General features: G+C 39.9%; 1 protein-coding gene across 3 annotated transcripts in view; it reads left to right on the top strand.

Annotated features, from left to right (window-relative positions):
• The window catches only part of zgc:66433 (uncharacterized protein LOC321250 homolog), a 126543-nt gene that overhangs the window by 51113 nt on the left and 55430 nt on the right, over nucleotides 1-20000 (top strand). The window contains exon 2 of one of the 3 annotated variants that reach the window (XM_061901634.1): nucleotides 16756-16805. The exons of the other annotated variants lie outside the window; for them this stretch is intronic. Coding sequence (XP_061757618.1) covers nucleotides 16756-16805 — 50 coding nt within the window. The remainder of the gene's footprint in view (nucleotides 1-16755; nucleotides 16806-20000) is intronic. 3 annotated transcript variants of the gene reach the window in all.

Below are 20000 nucleotides of genomic sequence, written 5' to 3'. Positions count from 1 at the left end.
GTGTAAAAGAAAATGTAGCACTCTTTGACCTCATAGTCATTTAACAACAAATCAACGCGGCCAATAATGAGCATATTTGCACGATAATTTTACACTCTTTACGTTCAATAATTACATAAATCACACTGTCCATCTTTTCCCAATTTTAACGATAACTATTAGTTTTTGAGTAATGCGTAAATGACTAACAGTGTTTGGATTGGCCCCCTTTTTCAAAGCCAGATTCGATTTGGCGCCCTTTCTTGGTGTGACGTCATCTACAGAACTATAGCCCATTTCTCCGCATAGACATTGTGGGTAAAAACATGTAAAACTATTAATTTAGATCATTTAATCTCGTGTTTTTGTCGCCCATGTCCATGGTAACTTCAAACGGATATGGTTAACATTATGAGCAAAAAAAAAATCGCCATTTTCCAAACTTATTTTCTCTCCCATCTCCTTTTTCATTGGCAATTTGTACACAAGGCAATTCAAAGTGCTATATGAAAAATTACAAAAAGGCACATATAAAAATGTAAAATGATAATAAAATTAAGCATCGTTCAAATTAAAATCAATCAATTGGGTATATAAATAATTTCCCTTGTCATATACATAATTAAAGTGTTTTCAGCCTGGATTTGAACATTTTCAACGTTTAGGCCCATCTCACATCTTATAGAAGACTATTCCAGATTTTCGGTGCATAAAACTGAAACGCAGTCTGACCATGTGTGGTCCTGTCTCTGTGCACCAACAGGAGCTCACTCCCTGAGGTTTTCAGAGCTTGAGTTAGACACCATAGCCTGTATTTCCTCACGCTCTTTCAGAATTCCCTCAAACATCTGGAGGAACACTAATCCGACTCTCGCCAGGTCCTTGTAGTTTGTGTATATACAGTGGGGCAAAAAAGTATTTAGTCAGCCACCGATTGTGCAAGTTCTCCCACTTAAAATGATGACAGAGGTCTGTAATTTTCATCATAGGTACACTTCAACTGTGAGAGACAGAATGTGAAAAAAAATCCAGGAATTCACATTGTAGTAATTTTAAAGAATTTATTTGTAAATTATGGTGGAAAATAAGTATTTGGTCAACTATTCAAAGCTCTCACTGATGGAAGGAGGTTTTGACTCAAAATCTCACGATACATGGCCCCATTCATTCTTTCCTTAACACGGATCAATCGTCCTGTCCCCTTAGCAGAAAAAAAGCCCAAAAGCATGATGTTTCCACCCCCATGCTTCACAGTAGGTGTGGTGTTCTTGGGATGCAACTCAGTATTCTTCTTCCTCCAAACACGACGAGTTGAGTTTGTACCAAAATGGATACATGGATGATACAGCAGAGGATTGGGAGAATGTCATGTGGTCAGATGAAACCAAAATAGAACTGTATAAATACATGTATATATATATATATATATATATATATATATATATTCTTTGCTAACGGCCATAATGTTGTGTGTACAACAAATTTACATAGCAGTAACACTGACACAGAGACTGATGAGAGCGACGCTGAGAAATCCAAACCCGGTCGGAAGAATAGCCAAAACATCGTTGCCAGCAGTAAAGGCCTTCAAAAACATTCTCCGTTCATCTGAAATTCCGTCCGGCGATCCTTATTGGTAAATTTTTTTTTTGCCATCTTGAAGGAGTTTGCGTTTCCCTCGAGCCCAGATCCTCGTGTGGAGCTCAGCGAACTACAAGGATCTGGCGAGAGTCAGGTTAGAGGAAAACATAGTAGAAGAGGATGCAAATTAGAATACTAGTGGCTGATCTTCTTTTTCTGTTGTTTTTGTTCGCCGGGTCTGCTCTTCTCAGTCTTTCTCCCGTAGATGGTGCTTAATATTTGGGATCACATTTAGCTTTCGTCTTTAAAATTGTTTCCATCCAAACTGACCAAAACGCTTCTTCTTCAAAGTCAGAATCTTTAAGATGATTGCTGCGATTTACACTCCTCTTTAACGTGAGTCAATTTGACCGGAGAGGTCCATACTTTCCTAATATTCCCATCATTTCAAATGAAGGCTGACCCCTTATTTAGTTGTATAGCTACAACCTGCATCAATGCATCTGGCAGACATATTTGATCATTCCTTCAAATTCCGCACAAAAATAATGTTTTTCTGAATTAAGATGCTACTAAAACACATAGTATGCAAGATGAAATTACCTCCAGTCTTTTGCAGGTGACATCAGCAGGCTGATTGCAGGCCTGCCCACAATTTACAGCTAAAAGTAGGTGTTCCAAAATGTACTGAAACTCACAAAAAAACATTTCTACAATCATTACTTTCTCCATTTTGGGGGGCATTTTACATGTAGAATTTTGTAGGTCCACACACGGTGGAAGAGGGGTTAGTGCATCTGCCTCACAATACGAAGGTCCTGCAGTCCTGGGTTCAAATCCAGGCTCGGGATCTTTCTGTGTGGAGTTTGCATGTTCTCCCCGTGAATGCGTGGGTTCCCTCCGGGTACTCCGGCTTACTCCCACTTCCAAAGACATGCACCTGGGGATAGGTTGATTGGCAACACTAAATTGGCCCTAGTGTGTGAATGTGAGTGTGAATGTTGTCCGTCTATCTGTGTTGGCCCTGCGATGAGGTGGCGACTTGTCCAGGGTGTACCCCGCCTTCCGCCCGAATGTAGCTGAGACAGGCGCCAGCGCCCCCCGCGACCCCGAAAGGGAATATGCGGTAGAATATGGATGGATGGATGGATGTTGTCAGCATTAGAGAGGCCCTTTAAGGACGGTTCATAGATGAATGGATAATATACATAAAAAACACTTAAGAATTACCTCACAAAGACTCACTGAAAAAAAGGTACGCGACCCAAAAATTGAGAGTCCCTGCTTGAGAAGACATTATAAAAGCCGATGTTATTGTTCTACTGAGAAGTACAACACAGTTCAGGATATCCTTTCTGACAAATTCCTCAAATTTGTTATTGAGTGTTTTCCCTGCAGCTACACAGGCCCTGACTGGTTCCATTTCTTACAGGCCTTTTTATTTATAAGACTCCACTCGTGGCCAAGCTGCCTTGTGACTGCTGGATTCCTTTTGTGTACAACAGCGTTCAAACAAAAATCCTCACATTGATCACACTGACCTTTTCGGAGCATGTTGTACCAGTTTATTATGCCGATATAATCAATCGAATAATTCAAACCGAATCATTAGTCAAATGTGCTGGATAGTTTTGCTCTTAGTCACAGTATGCAGGAGATGAGCATCTTAAGATGAAGTTTGTTGGCCAAGAAGTCATGTTCCGACTTAAGAATGTGTGGCTTGCTGGGAAGAAGAGAGCAGATCTTTTTTTTTTTCAAATATCCTTTTATGGCAGTTAATGTCTTTTGGTAATATGTCAGTTCTTAGACCTGGCTGACATTAATTTATTTAGCGTAACATGCATAATTTAGTTTTTTGTTTTTTTATAAGATCATTAATATTTATACCAAAAAAGCACAATACATGACTGCACCGGAATAATATTTGCTGGGAAGCACACAGAACACATTGTCTCAATTAGCGTCAGTTAAAATGTTTTACAGCATATATATATATTGTGTAGGCTGAGTGCCCAAACTTTTTCAGTCAGGTATGCATGCAAAAATAAGTAAAGGTGCGCAAGGCCAGTTTGACACATTTTGTACCAGGGACATGCGGTCAGGGTAGGCAGATGAGGCAGAGCCCCCCTTGTCAAGATGTAAAATTAAAAAAAATAATGATAAAAACATGATGTATTTAAATTTTGTCCGTTAAAATGTGTTATAAATGTTTTTCATATCAGTTTTCTGCTTGTCACAATATCGCCAACATTTTTGCAGATATATTTTTACACTATGGATCTCTGGTTTGTACACTGTAGAATCTACAGCCTGTTGAATGTTTTTAATGTGGGTGTGACATCATTATTGTTGACAATTGGATAGGGTTGTATGATATACCGTTTTTAATATAGTACCGCACTACTAATGAATAATTTTCGGTACTATACCGCTTCTGAAAAGTACCGGTCCCCCCCGCGCCTAGGTTTTTGTCCCCGGTCAGCAGTGATTTAGCTACTTCTAAATCACCAATCCTCACCTCCATGGTGACAAATAAAGTACGTTTCTTACAAGTATCATCCCTGCAGGATGAGAAATAGCTAAACATGTTTCACTTCGCACAGGAGCTCACCGGCATCAAACTTGTAAACAAACGCCATTGGTGGATCTACACCTAACAACCACTGTAATGATACCAAGTACTAGAGCATAGCTATTCGATACTACTATCATTACATCAACATATTTTTGGCATCACATCTTTCGTATTCTTTTTTCTTTTATTGAATGTTTATAAACTCAGGAAATATGTCCCTGGACACATGAGGACTTTGAATATGACCAATGTATGATCCCGTAACTACTGTCGCTCGTCCCGACACCCTCCTCTCTCTACCTCTGCTACCATTTTGGATTTCCCATCATCATTCAACTCCTCTTGTTGCTTGCATCCCATAAATATTTGCTGACAAAAGCTAAAAAGGATTTTAATGTTTTTTTTTTACAATTGTAGTGACATTGTTGTTAACGGCTTTGAGAGGGACTTTTGTGTTGTGATTTTGTGTTGTTTGGATAATACTGTGAGGAATTTTTGATCCTATATATATATATATATATATATATATATATATATATATATATATATATATATATATCTGTACATATATATTTATATATATGGGGGAGGGGGTTATCCACTTATGCGGTCCTCTCCAAGGTTTCTTATAGTCACTGTCACCGGGGTGAGTTTTTCCTTGCCCTTATGTGGGCTCTGTACCTAGGATGTCGTTGTGTTTTGTGCAGCCCTTTGAGACACTTGTGATTTAGGGTTATATAAATAAACATTGATATATATATATATATATATATATATATATATATATATATATATATATATATAGTGTTCAAATTGTGCATTTTTTTAATAAAATGGGGACTTAAGTCAAGGCTTGAATTAATTATTTAATTCAGATTTGTTGCTCTTTGCTTTTTCGAAAAATGGTATCTACAGTGATTTGATTACTGGATAAATATAGCAACAAAGTTGCTAAATTTGCTGACACTGATCCCTCGTGTTGCATCTTCATATTGTCTGGCAATTCATCTGTGTATGAGATGTGTAAACAAACTGACTTACTGTCATGATCTCTCATGACAGGTGGACTTATTCATGTATTTTGGTTCCATTTCTTTTCCAGCTCCTTTATTTTCTAAGTCCACTTCTGTTTTTTTGCAGGTCAGGCTGTAACTTTACATTTGCCAGAGCACTGGTTTCTCACTTTTCTTTATGATTGGCAGCCAGAAAGCTCACTTGGCTTTGATTACCAATTAGGATGATTCATGAACCAGGGGCGTCGGTTCATTTCATTCTTCCAGCTACATTTTGTATTTTGTATCCTGGTATTCTGTCTTGCTGACAACAGCACATGTTTGCCTTTGCTCTCTTAATGGTTTCAACAGAACAAAGTAGTATTTAATACTGCCTTGTCCATGCTTTCTTCCATCTCCTCTCTGAGCTGCTACCTTACCGTGGTAGAGGAGTTTGCGTGTCCCAATGATCCTAGGAGCTATGTTGTCTGGGGGCTTTCATGCCCCCTGGTAGGGTCTCCCAAGACAAACAGGTCCTTGGTGAGTGATCAGACAAAGAGCAGCTCAAAGACTTCTATGGAATTACAACAAAATGAACCCAGATTTCCCTCGCCCGGACGTGGGTCACCGGGGCCCCGCTCTGGAGCCAGGCCCGGAGTTGGGGCACGATGGCGAGCGCCTGGTGGTCGGGCCTGTCCCCATGGGGCCCGGCCGGGCACAGCCCGAAGAGGCAACGTGGGTCATCCCTCCAATGGGCTCACCACTCAAAGGAGGGGCCATAGAGGTCGGGTGCGATGTGAGCTGGGCGGCAGCCGAAGGCAGGGCACTTGGCGGTCCGATCCTCGGCTACAGAAGCTAGCTCTTGGGACGTGGAACGTCACCTCACTGGGGGGGAAGGAGCCTGAGCTAGTGCGCGAGGTAGAGAAGTTCCGGCTGGATATAGTCGGACTCACCTCGACGCACAGCAAGGGCTCTGGAACCAGTTCTCTCCAGAGGGACTGGACCCTCTTCCACTCTGGCGTTGCCGGCAGTGAGAGGCGACGGGCTGGGGTGGCAATTCTCGTTGCCCCCCGGCTCAAAGCCTACACGTTTGAGTTCAACCCAGAGTTCAAAGTATTATTTAATACTGCCTTGTCCATGCTTTCTTAATAAATATAATTTTTACTTGCCCGTTGCCTTCTGTCTCTGCAGCTTCCAGGCAACTTAACTTATATATTCCAAACTAAAATTCTGTCTGTTTATTGTTATTCAGTTTTTTCTACCAATTTAGATTACTGGAAAAGCTTCTGAAATAGAGCTATAAAGAGTCCCTTCGCTTTACACTCATAAAGGAGAGACAAAAGCAAGCTTAGAGTGTCTGCCCTGAGATCGGTAGGTTCTGAGTTCAAACCCTGGCCGAGTCATACCAAAGACTATGAAAATGGGAGCCATGACCTCCCTGCTTGGCACTCAGCATCATGGGTTGGAATTTGGGGTTAAATCACCAAAAAAAATTTCCGAGCACGGCCACCTCTGCTGTTCACTGCTCCCCTCACCTCCCAGGGGGTGAACAAGGGGATGGGTCAAATGCAGAGGACACATTTCCCCACACTTAGTGTGTGACAGTCATTGGTACTTTAACTTTTAACTTTAACAGAGAGACTGCGCTTCTGACGCATTTACTCGTCTATGAATCTTACTAGACATGTTTGAATTGGACTAAATACTTATTAAGTTCATGAAGCTCTGAACGTAACTTGTGCCATTTACGGTCTGGTTTATTGTTATAGCTTTGTGGAAAAGTCTCTCCTCTCGTCTTACTTGATTCTTTTCATCTCCATCTTCTGTCCCTGTAAATTGAAGGCTTGCGGTTCATTGTCGACTTCCCAACGTCACATGACCCAAGTCAACCTTCTGCACTTCCTCTGTTTAGCTTCTCATCTGGACTACTTTTATTCAGGGGTTTTTTCAGAGACTAAATAGGGTTGGGTATGATACCGCTGCCAAATTGGTATTTTTGACTGATCTGGTTCTTTAAAAAAAATCATGATACACAAATGTCCAAAATCAAGGGCTCTTCATTTTTACAAAATGTGCGACATGCAAGTAGAAGAAAATGATCATTTTAATACAGCAATAATACTGTATAAGTAAAAGGTATATCTGAACAATAAATTCTAATAATATGAAATACAATTGGCATTATTATCACAGAAAAACCAGGAAAGATACAAGGAATATGCAAAACAAATGACATGATTTGACATAAATTTAGGTGCATATTAGTGGTGCTGGAAAAAAAATTGTTTAAGAATCCATCCATCGATTTTAAAAAAATATATTTTTAGGGCCATATCTGCGCTTACTCACCAAGTATATACATCATACACTAGCCAAGAGGATCCTTTGTTACCTTTAACCTGTTTTAAAAAGGTTTTAGTATCATTTGTTTACACATGCAACATACTCTCTGTTGTCTGTGCAGGTGAAAAACATCGAGCAAAATACTACTATACAATACAGTGGAACCTCATTTTACAAACTTAATTTGTTTGTATAGTGAAGCAGAATTCCTTATAAGAATCAATGTAAACATGAATAATTGGTTCTCGCCTTGACAAAGATCTCTAATGTCATGAAAACTGTACACTTTGAAGACACTATAATTTGTGTGTGTGTGTGTGTGTGTGTGTGTGTGTGTGTGTGTGTGTGTGTGTGTGTGTGTGTGTGTGTGTTTATATATGTGTGGGTATATATATGTATATATATTTATATATATGTGTACATACATACATACATACATACATATATGTATCTATATATATATTTATATATTTATATATACATACATATATAAATATTTAGTTATATATATATATATACATATATAAATATATACATATATAGCTATATATATATATATATATATATATATATATATATATATATATATATATATATATATATATATATATATATATATATATAGTATACACATATCAAACTAACACAACGAGGGGTTAATCGCTCACTAATCTCGTATTTATCCAAACAACACAACAACATAACAGCAAGCTTAACTGTCAACACGCACACACACTTACACACACTGGCAGCGCTCCAAAACTAAAAAACAAAATGAAGCAAAATTATTTTACCTTATGTCTGGGAATATTTGAGGCATTGTTGAACACTCTGGGAGCTTTAAAGTGATAAAAGAGCGGGGGCTGTTTGAGGCAATCCTTCATCGGCTTGTGTCCCGGTAGTGCCCTCTCCTTCTCTGTAGTAAAGATCCTCTATGGCATCTTTTTCGGTCTTATCCCAATTAGAAACTTGCTTGGGAACAAAGCCCAATTCGCCAATAAAATCCTCGAAGGTAAAGGACCACTAACTAGCCAAAATGCTACCTCTTGTCTAGCAACACAAAGCTGTACAGCGAGATTTTTAGAGTTTAGACACATTTACAGTGCTTCTTTTCACATAAAGTGATCTCTAAGACAGGCTAACACAGCTCTGTCCGGCGCAAGGTACGACAAGTGCGGAAATAAACTTGTCAGAAGTGCCGCTAGCCTTGTAGCTCTTTGAAATGGCTGTGCAGGTGTGTACAGGATGTAAACAGGATGTGACATAGGGGGCCCTGCTTTTCCAAAATGGCCGAGCTCGCGTGCACAGGAAGGGATGTAATCAAAGTGCCAGCCCCCGAAGACTTCAAATAGCATGCAAAATTAATGAGTGAAGCGTTCATATCCCGAGACATGGTTCGCACAAAGATGCATATTTGGCGCAATTTCAAAGTTCGTAAACTAAAAAGTACACAAAAAGATAGGTTTACGAATTGAGGTTCCACTGTATTTCATTTGTACCTCAATGTACTGCGACTACATACAGTAAGTACTAGCCATTATTTGTAACTGTTAATTGAGCACCCAAATGATGCGTCTATATCTAGTTTTTTTCTGCTCTGGTTACTACTCTTTACATTGGCTCCACTGCCAGTAGTAGTAGTATAGCTACACATCTTTATTTCTTAGTTGATATAAAGCATTAAACAGACAATCGATGATGCGAGGATCAGATTATCTCACTTTTGAAGTGGAGGCATTCTTTGACCAGAAGCTGCAGTAAAATACCAAATGATGTCGAAAAGTTACCTCACTAAGTTATAAACCTTAAGTACCTGTCAATGGGTCAATTTGTGAACAACTGAATTTCACTGATTAACTGAGATAGACTGTACAAGCGGGAGAACATGGATGGATGGAACTGACAAGGTTCACATGACTTCAGGCCAGTAATATTTTTCCCGGAGGCATAGCTCAATGACTTCTTTTCTGCATGAGCCTGTTTGGAATTTCCAATTCAGATGTTCCTGTTATGCAAGTAAATAAATGGAAAAGGCATGGTGATCACATAAAGTGGCAATAAAACCATGTCCTTGTTGATTCTGCAGTGGGAACAATGTCACACCAGAATAGTTGTTGCCTCCAGAGGTTATAATGTAGGTTTATCTTCCTTTTTCATGCAGGTATTCTATCTTTTAAACATAAACTGGTGGCTCTTTCGAAACTTCTCAAATGTTAAACAACTGTAGGGTTTGATGTTCTGAAATCAGACAAATTAAAAACACAGAATTGCATGTGGATCTTCACACTTTATACTGTTCATAAAGTTAAGCCCAAAATGATTCATACCCCGGACAAATTCTCAGCAAAAGTAATTTTTTATGTATTAAATTGGGTAGCTCAAAATAACATAACAGTGGGAACATTTTTAGAATAATATATATATATAAATTGGGTTAAATTGACACATTAATGCGAGAAACAATTGAGGCAAAACTATGTGGCTGTGTAACTAGCAGATTTATCAGATATTAATAATTTTGGATGCAGAGCATTTAGGCAAATTGTAAAAAATTTTTTTAAAGATAAAGCAAACTTTTGTGTCTGCGACTAGTCATTGTCAATTAAGAAAGCTGTGCAGAGGTGTAAAAGTGTACTGCAGGAAAAACAGCAGTATTTTTTGAAAGCTGAATTTTCTATAGTAGGCTTGGATGCAAGACGTGTCATTATAGAAAGTAACTTGTCTAAATAGTAATACACACAACACTAAGTGAGAATATTCAACCAAGCTGCTGTTGACCGAAACTCAAGTTAGATTGCTATCCTGTGCTAAAATACAGTGGAACCTCGATTTACAAACTTAATTGGTTCTTTAACATGGTTCGTAAACCGAAACATTTATTTAGTGAAGCAGAGTTCTCTATAAGAGTCATTGTAAACATAAATAATAGGTTTGAGCCTCGACAAAAGTCCCAATTTTAGTAAAAAAAAAAAAACGGGCACTTTGAAGACACTATATATATATAAATAATGTATATAACAAGCGGGTAATGGCTCAACAACCTTTTTTAATCCCAAAAACATTTCAGCATGCGGGGTTTCACGGTGGCAGAGGGGTTAGTGCGTCTTCCTCACAATACGAAGGTCTTGAGTACTCAGGGTTCCATCCCGGGCTTGGGATCTTTCTGTGTGGAGTTTGCATGTCCTCCCCGTGAATGCGTGGGTTCCCTCCGGGTACTCCGGCTTCCTCCCACTTCCAAAGACATGCACCTGGGGATAGGTTGACTGGCAACACTAAATTGGCCCTAGTGTGTGAATGTGAGTGTGAATGTTGTCTGTCTATCTGTGTTGAGGTGGGGGCTTGTCCACGGTGTACACCACCTTCCGCCCGATTGTAGCTGAGATAGGCACCATCGCCCCCCGCGACCCCAAAGGGGAATAAGTGGTAGTAAATGGATGGATGGATGGATTTCAACACACGCACACACAATAGTCTTGTTGATGCACTCCAAAACGTTAACAATCATGTTGCTACAATAAAAAACAAAAAAGGAAAATCAGTTTACCTGGAGTCTGTCATTACTTGTGGCTTTGTTGAACACTCGGAGTGATAAACGAGCAGTGGCTTTACATAGTCACTGCTAGCATTAGCACAAACTAGCGGTGTGAGGCGATCCTTCATCAGCTTGTGTCCAGGTAATGCCTTCTCCTTCGCTGTAATGAAGGTCCACCGTGGTATCTGTACCGGTCTCAACACAATTAAATATTTGCTGCAGAACAAAGCCTGCTTTGCTGATAAAACTCTCAAACTAAAGGTGCCGCAAGCCGATGGCTAAATAGCTAAACTGCTAGCTCAAAGTGGTTGTCTAGAAACCTGAAGCTATACAGTAAGACTGTGAAAGGTTGGACACTTTAAAAGTGTTTCTAATCACACAAAGTGATCTCTAAGACAGGCTGACAAAGCTCTGACTGGCGCAAAGTACGACGATTTTGGAAATAAACTCATCAAAAGTGCCGCTCGCCATTGAAACTCTTCAAAATAGGATGTGAACAGGATGTGACATAGGGGGCCCCGCTTCTTCAAAATGGCCATGCCCTCGTGGACAAGATAGATAGATATATAGTATTTTATTGATTCCTTCAGAAAAATTAAAATAAAGTGATGTCATTAAAACAGCAGCCACCGATGTCTTCAAGCAGCATGCAAAATAAATGAATCAAACGTCCATACCCCAAGACATGGTTAGCACACTAACATGGTTAGTAAGCATTTGAAACAGAAATGTCACTAATAGAAGCGTTTGTAAATCGAGGTTCCACTGTAACTCAACTCAGACTCTCTGACATCACTCACATGGCCTAGCCTGTAAAGGCACACACTCAAACCCCAGATATTACACAGTTTCAGTACATGAATCCCATCCATCCATCCATCTTCCTCCGCTTATCCGAGGTCGGGTCACGGGAGCAGCAGCCTAAGCAGGGAAGCCCAGATTTCCCTCTCCGTAGCCACTTCGTCCAGCTCTTCCCGGGGGATCCCGAGGCGTTCCCAGGCCAGCCGGGAGACATAGTCTTCCCAACGTGTCCTGAGTCTTCCCCCATGCCTCCTACCGGTTGGACGTGAATCCCATTTATTTCATCTCAACGTGTATTCATGCGATATTGCATTAGCATCCGTTCAGTGGAGTATTCAAACAATGACCGACAATTCTGTATTTTGACTGTATTATCGTGACTCCATTGTCGCGATATGTACCGTATGGTGTAGTCCTCGCCAACACACAGCTCTTTATAAGGCAGTCACACTGAGGCTGGCAGGGACTCATTAATAAGCGGTGTATGTTCATGCTGCTGTGAGTCTGTTCACACTAGTTTCATTGAGGAATTAAGGAGAATTAGACTGGATTTGTGTTACGTAATTCCTGCAGGGGCCTAAAGAACAAGTTACATCCATGCATCTCTTGCGGTTTGTGTTTGCACACAACCTCCAGTTCTACTGTAATCTGACTGTCAACCAGGGCACACGGCATATTGTCTCCTGTCTGTTTTGAAGCAATGTGTACATAATAGTGTGTGCATACGGCTAATTGGTGTTATTTTATCTGCTAAATCAAGGCAGGCTTTTTATGTGCTAATCCATTGTTATGTAATATAGCTGGCACAAACACACACGTTTCCACTTGCACATACAGGAGGTGTTGTGCTTCGGTCTAACTCGAAGTTCGACACTATTTAATTCTCTATGACAAAATTATCTTTTGCAAAATGAAGCACTATTTGTATTACCATTAATTATCATTTGTAACACAATCAAATTGAATAAATAGATACTGTAGTTCAGGGGTCACCAACGCGGTGCCCGCGGGCACCAGGTAGCCCGTAAGAATCAGATGAGTAGCCCGCTGGCTTGTTCTAAAAATAGCTCAAATAGCAGCACTTACCAGTGAGCTGCCTCTATTTTTTAAATATTATTTATTTACTAGCAAGGCTCGCTTTGCTTGACATTTTTAATTCTAAGAGAGACAAAACTCAAATAGAATTGAAAATCCAAGAAAATATTTTAAAGAATTGGTCTTTCACTTGTTTAAATAAATTAATTTATTTTTTTACTTTGCTTCTTACAACTTTCAGAAAGACAATTTTAGAGAAAAATTACAACCTTAAAAATGATTTTAGGATTTTTAAACACATACCTTTTTTCTTTTAAATTCCTTCCCCTTCTTTCCTGACAATTTAAATCAATGTTCAAATAAATGTATTTTTTTATTGTAAAGAATAATAAATACATTTTAATTGAATTCTTCATTTTAGCTTCTGCTTTTTTGACGAAGAATATTTGTGAAATATTTCTTCAAGCTTTTTATGATTAAAATTCCCAAAAATTATTCTGGCAAATTTAGAAAATCTTTAGAATCAAGTTTAAATCTTATTTCAAAGTTTTTTGAATTTCTTTTAAAATCTTCGTTCTGGAAAATCTAGAAGAAATAATGATTTGTCTTTTTTAGAAATATAGATTTTTATATATTCTAACAAAATGCAGATTGGATTTTAACCTATTTAAAATATGTCATCAAAAATCTAAAATTAATCTTAATCAGGAAAAATTACTAATGATGTTCCATAAATTCTCTTTTGAATTTTTTTCAAAAAGATTCGAATTAGCTCGTTTTTCTCTTCTTTTTTTCTGTTGAATTTTGAATTTAAAAGTGTCGAAATTGAAGATAAACTATGTTTCAAAATTTAATTTAAATTTTTTTCCTGTTTTCTCCTCTTTTAAACCGTTCAATTTAGTGTTTTTTTTCATCATTTATTCTCTACAAAAAACCTTCCGTAAAAGCAAAAAAAATGTACGACGGAATGACGGACAGAAATACCAATTTTTTAACAATATATATAGATTTATTTATTAAAGGTAAATTGAGCAAATTGGCTATTTCTGGCAATTTATTTAAGTGTGTATCAAACTGGTAGCCATTCCCATTAATCAGTACCCAAGAAGTAGCTCTTGGTTTCAAAAAGGTTGGTGAGCCCTGCTGTAGATGATAATAACATTTGGCATAGATATCAAATCAAAGCAGACTTTATTCATATAGCCCTTTTAATACACAGGCAAAAGGCAAAAACAAAGTGCTGTTAAAAAAAAAAAAAGATCACACATGCACGCAGCACGATTGACAATAACAAAACAAAACATGGCTTGGCACTAAGAATTTGATGGAAAAACACCAACCTTTAGGCGTTCACACTGAAGAATAACAAATTAACGGCATCTAAAAAAAATAATATGAAACGTAAGGAAATATTTGCAAAAATATCATATAAATAACATGAATAAGTTAGTAAAACGTAACATTGAGAGAATAATAATATTAATATTAACAATCAAGATAGAAAACAGCACAATAAAAAAGCCGGATTAAAAATCTTTTTTTAAATATCAACTGTCTCTGCATTCTTGAGGTTGTCTGGCAAGCTGTGGGGGCCATGGTGGCCAAATGCCGCCTCACCGTGGGTCTTTATTCTGGTATTTGGTATAGATAAAAGACCAGTGGCAGAGGACATAAGGATATGCGAGGGTTGATACGGTATAAGCAGGTGAGAGAGATAAAAAGGGGCAAGGCCACTAAGCCATTTGAAAACTAATAATATAACTTTAAAATCGACCCTAAAGAGGACGGGGAGCCAATGCAACGACTTTAAAACCTCTGGTCCTTGTCAGCACACGGGCAGCTGAGTTTTGTAATAATTGTCGGCTTTGGATATTAATTTTGGGAAGGCCAGAAAGCAGTGCATTACAATAGTCTAAACAACATGGTGAAAAAAGCATGCATTAGCATCTCTGTGTTGACCTGAAGGATAAATGGGCGGACATTTGGCTATGTTCTTAAGATGATAAAAACGTATTTTGTAATATTTTTAAAGTGTGATTATAGTAAGCTTGGAGTCAAAAGTCACACCCAGATTTTTTAAAGACTGTGTTGGTTTGAAATCTTTAATTTTGGCAAATGTTTCTCCCTCCGGCCTTTGGGGCCTATAACTAAAACTTCTGTATTCTCCTGGTTGAGCTGCAGGAAATGCACTGCCATCCACGACTTGATGTCTATAATGCAGTTAAAAATTGTATCTATTATAAATTGTATTTGAAATAAATAGTTAAATAAATGATGATTCACACAATACAAAGGTCCTGAGTTCAATCCCGATTGTCAGGATCTTTCTTTGTGGAGTTTGCATGTTCTTCCCACCTCCAAAGACATGCACCTGGGGATACTGTAGGTTGATTGGCAACACTAAATTGGCCCTAGTGTGTGAATGTGAGTGTGAATGTTGTCCGTCTATCTGTGTTGGCCCTGCGATGAGATTGCGACTTGTCCAGGGTGTACCGCGCCTTCCGCCCGATTGTAGCTGAGATAGGCTCCAGCAGCCCCCGCGACCCCAAAACGGGCAAGTGGTAGGAAATGGCTGGATTGATAATGAAATGATAAGATTATCTAGTTTTCAATTAGATAACATTCAAGATGTTAATTAAGATTATCCTTCCTTGTACTTTGTAAACACTTTGAAACATTGTTTTATTTTTTTATTTAATGGTTCATATTAGTACTTTGTTTCACTTATTTGTTCAATCCATTGCAAATGCACCAAATCAATGAATGCCAATATTTTTTATTCAATAAATAATGGGTTTGAATGTTCTCGATAATTAACATTATGTATTATTCTAAAGGAGCATTCACACATTGCCGTTTCTCTAGATAGCCTACACCTACACTATATGATTGTCAGTGAAATAAAGGATGCCAGTGAGATGTGAGGACAAATTGCAGAACTGCAGCAACTAATTATCCCAGATTATGTACGTCAACAGCCAAGCTTTAAAATTCCCATTTCCGCGGCGCATGATGGCAATGTACTGCAGATCCAGAAGAGAAGGCTTGGTTTACCATTTCTATTCATAATGTTATTATCTAAAAGGTTTTTATGAGATTTAGGTCAGGGCCCTGCCAGTTCTTCCACCCCAACCTCATCCAAGTATGAGATGAAACAGAACGGACAACCAGCACATTTTCTGTAAAATGGCCTGTAAAGGCGATAATGCGCAGGAAATCAATATCCTCTCTTTTTCAATACTCACCACTTCCTGTCCAGTTTCAGGGGGTTTACTTTAAGGTCAATCTTTGCAACATATCGTCGGTGCTAAGACCCTTGTTTTTTTCCCCCTCTTTTGTTGTTTGCTAGAGTGTGTTGTTATTACTGATGCATTCAATGTGGCCTGGTTTTCAGAAAACTACATCTAAATGGAGGCCAGTAGCGCTGAGTCAATACCAAGCAGTGTAAATATTTTGCAACCTTGTCTGCGATAGTGCCAGAGTAATTTGGGCAGTCAAGTACTGACCAAAAAAAAATGTCATATTCCATTTTGTATCCATTCGTTTGTGATGAGAATTGCTATATCTGGTGGTCTCAAAATGTCAAAAATGAATTAGTTGTATAATTTCTAACTGTTTGTTCTTGAGCCGAGTTGGGCTTTTTGCCATGTTTAGTTAGTGACCTCTTCTGTTTATTGTAAGTCTTGCTTTCCTTCTTCTGTCCTCTTTTTTATTATCTCAGTTTATCTAACTGCTTTTTCTTTCTCTTCATGTTGCTCTTTCCCACAACCTTATCTGTGACCCCTCTCCTTCTCATCTATTTGTCCCCACTGTTTTCCCATTTCCTTCCACTCCCCCTTTTCTCTTCCTTCATCCCTTGTCACTGCTCACTTTCTCTTCTTTTTCCCTTCCTCGTCATCCACCCATCTTTCTCATAGATGAAGCGGAGGTTGTCGCCATGGGGAGCCAGCTTTGGAAGTGGGCGAAGGTCAGTCATATAACCCCAACATGCTGACCTTGGACACTTTTCAACAGAAAATAAGACTATGGTACCAAGTGCCCTAAGAACAGTACAAAGAATTAAAGGACCAGTTTAAAGTCGGGGCTTTAGTACTTCCTGAGACTTTATTGACAAAAATGGAATGGCATCCATTCTACAGTACATCCATCCATGCATCCATCTTCTTCCGCTTATCCGAGGTTGGGTCGCGGGGGCAGCAGCCTAAGCAGGGAAGCCCAGACTTTCCTCTCCCCAGCCACTTTGTCCAGCTCTTCCCGGGGGATCCCGAGGCGTTCCCAGGCCAGCCGGGAGACATAGTTCCTCTGGTCGCTTCGCACTCGGCTGAGAACCGATCCAGTGACAGCTGAAGATCCCGGCCAGATGAAGCTATCAGGACCACATCATCTGCAAAAAGCAGAGACCAAACCGAAACCCCTTAACGCCTTGACTGCGCCTAGAAATTCTTTCCATAAAAGTTATGAACAGAATCGGTGACAAAGGACAGCCTTGGCAGAGTCCAACCCTCACTAGAAACGTATACGACTTACTGCCGGCAATGCGGACCAAGCTCTGAAACTGATCGTACAGGGACCGGACCGCCACAATCAGACAGTCCGATACCCCATACTCTCTGAGCACTCCCCACGGGACTTCCCGAGGGACACGGTCGAATGCCTTTTCCAAGTCCACAAAGCACATGTAGACTGATTGGGCAAACTCCCATGCACCCTCAAGGACCCTGTCGAGAGTATAGAGCTGGTCCACAGTTCCACGACCAGGACAAAAACCACACTGTTCCTCCTCAATCCGAGGTTCGACTATACGGCGTAGCCTCCTCTCGAGTTCACCTGAATAGACCTTACCGGGAAGGCTGAGGAGTGTGATCCCACGATAGTTGGAACACACCCTCTGGTCTCCCTTCTTAAAGAGCGGGACCACCACCCCGGTCTGCCAATCCAGAGGTACCGCCCCCGATGTCCATGCGATGCTGCAGAGTCTTGTCAACCAAGACAGCCCCACAGCATCCAGAGCCTTAAGGAACTCCGGGCGGATCTCATCCACCCCTGGGGCCTTGCCACCGAGGAGCTTTTTAACTACCTCAGCAACCTCAGCCCCAGAAATAGGAGAGCCCACCACAGATTCCCCAGTCACTGCTTCCTCATAGGAAGACGTGTTGGTGGGATTGAGGAGGTCTTCGAAGTATTCCTTCCACCAATACACAACATCTGCAGTCGAGATCAGCGGAAAACCATCTGCACCATACACGGTGTTGACAATGCACTGCTTCCCCTTCCTGAGGCGGCGGATGATGGTCCAGAATCGCTTCGAAGCCGTCCGGATGTCATTTTCCATGGCTTCCCCGAACTCCTCCCATGTCCGAGCTTTTGCTGTTGGTGCGTAAGCAAAAACAACAGTCAGGACCCGTCCCCCCACCTGAAGGCGGAGGGAAGCAACCCTCTCGTCCACTGGGTTGAACTCCAACGTACAGGCTTTGAGCCGGGGGGAAACAAGAATTGCTACCCCAGCTCGTCGCCTCTCACTGCGTGCAACGCCAGAGTGGAAGAGAGTCCAGTCCTTCTCAAGAGAACTGGTTCCAGAGCCCTTGCTGTGCGTTGAGGTGAGTCCGACTATATCCAGTCGGAACTTCTCTACCTCGCGCACTAGCTCAGGCTTCCTTCCCCCCCCCAGTGAGGTGACGTTCCACGTCCCAAGAGCTAGCTTATGCAGCCGAAGATCGGACCGCCAAGTGCCCTGCCTTCGGCTGCCGCCCAGCTCACAACACACCCAAGCTCTATGGCCCCTGCTATGGGTGGTGAGCCCAATGGAGGGGTGACCCACGTTGGCTCTTCGGGCTGTGCCCGGCCGGGCCCAATGTCTGAAATTAATAATCAGGACAAATTGTTAACTAACAAAAGGCATTTTGCAGCTAACACTTTTGCTGGTCCAGACCTAAAATGTATAAGATATTTTGTACTTACATTTTATTGTGAACATATTTTTGTCATGAGACCAAAGGCTGTAGGCAGTAAATAACATGCTTAAAGTAAAAGCTCGATTTGCAGCTTTGTTGACTCTTTAAATGACATACCGCAAATAATTTAAACCTTGCCATCTGCTGGGTTGAACACATAAGTTATTTCTATACGTTGCTATTTTTCGCCAGATTAGATTTAACAGAAAAGCCTTTAGAATATACTTCTTAGACTTCTAAAGATCGCCATTTTTACCCCCTCAGATTTAGCACACTTTTAACACATTTTTCATTTCTGAATGTTTTTGGCTGATATTTTTACTTGGGATGTTGCGATCAGGGATTTATGCTGGTGATTCCAATATCCATAAACCATGAGTGTGATACGCCGATACCAATACCAATCATGTGTATTAATTATACATATTTTTTTTTATTTGTGGTGAGTGCAATCAACAATTCAGCATTATCAATACAAAATTTAAACTAATTTCCTTTTTTCTTCCTCGGTGTGTACCTTGTCTTCCAGTGATAAGGGTACCTGATAATTATATTTAAAATACAAAGAAAGATTTGCTGGAATGAAAATGATTATTATTAGCTTAGTGGAGTGGTTGCACACTGTGTATGTAGACACAATTAACAGCAAGCTGCTTTACTAAAAGCAAATAAAGTGTCTGCCATGAATTGATTAACGTGCACCCCCGACTTAAACAAGTTGAAAAACGTATTCGGGTATTACCATTTAATGGTCACTTGTGCGGAATATGTACTGTACTGTGCAATCTACTAATAAAAGTTTCAATCAATCAATCAAACCCTGTTGTAATCGGTAATAAAATACATTAGCGATTAAATACTTCTTCACAAAAATCGGTTAAAAATACTGATCAGTAACGATCGATTGGCATACGTCAAATTTTTACACTGGTCATTGACTTTGGTCCGAGAGTTTACTTTTGAGCTCATGTGAACCGAACTGCCCGCAGAGTTTATAGGAAATCCATCTCTCATGCGGTCTCAGTCAACTTATTCACATGATTGCGTTCACATTCGACCAAATGAAGGTATTGGTACAGAGCAAACACTTTAAACCCAACCTGAGAAGTCTAAACACCTTTAAAAAAGTTGAAAAGTATTGGAAAATGGGACATTATTTGTAATAGTCTGAACATACATGTACATCTCATCTGTTTTCACAAAGTTCAGTC

The sequence above is a fragment of the Nerophis ophidion genome, linkage group LG05, assembly GCF_033978795.1.
Source record: "Nerophis ophidion isolate RoL-2023_Sa linkage group LG05, RoL_Noph_v1.0, whole genome shotgun sequence".
NCBI lineage: Eukaryota > Metazoa > Chordata > Actinopteri > Syngnathiformes > Syngnathidae > Nerophis > Nerophis ophidion.
The sequence above is the reverse complement of the archived record's forward strand: the minus strand, read 5'-3'. Positions and strand labels throughout refer to the sequence as shown.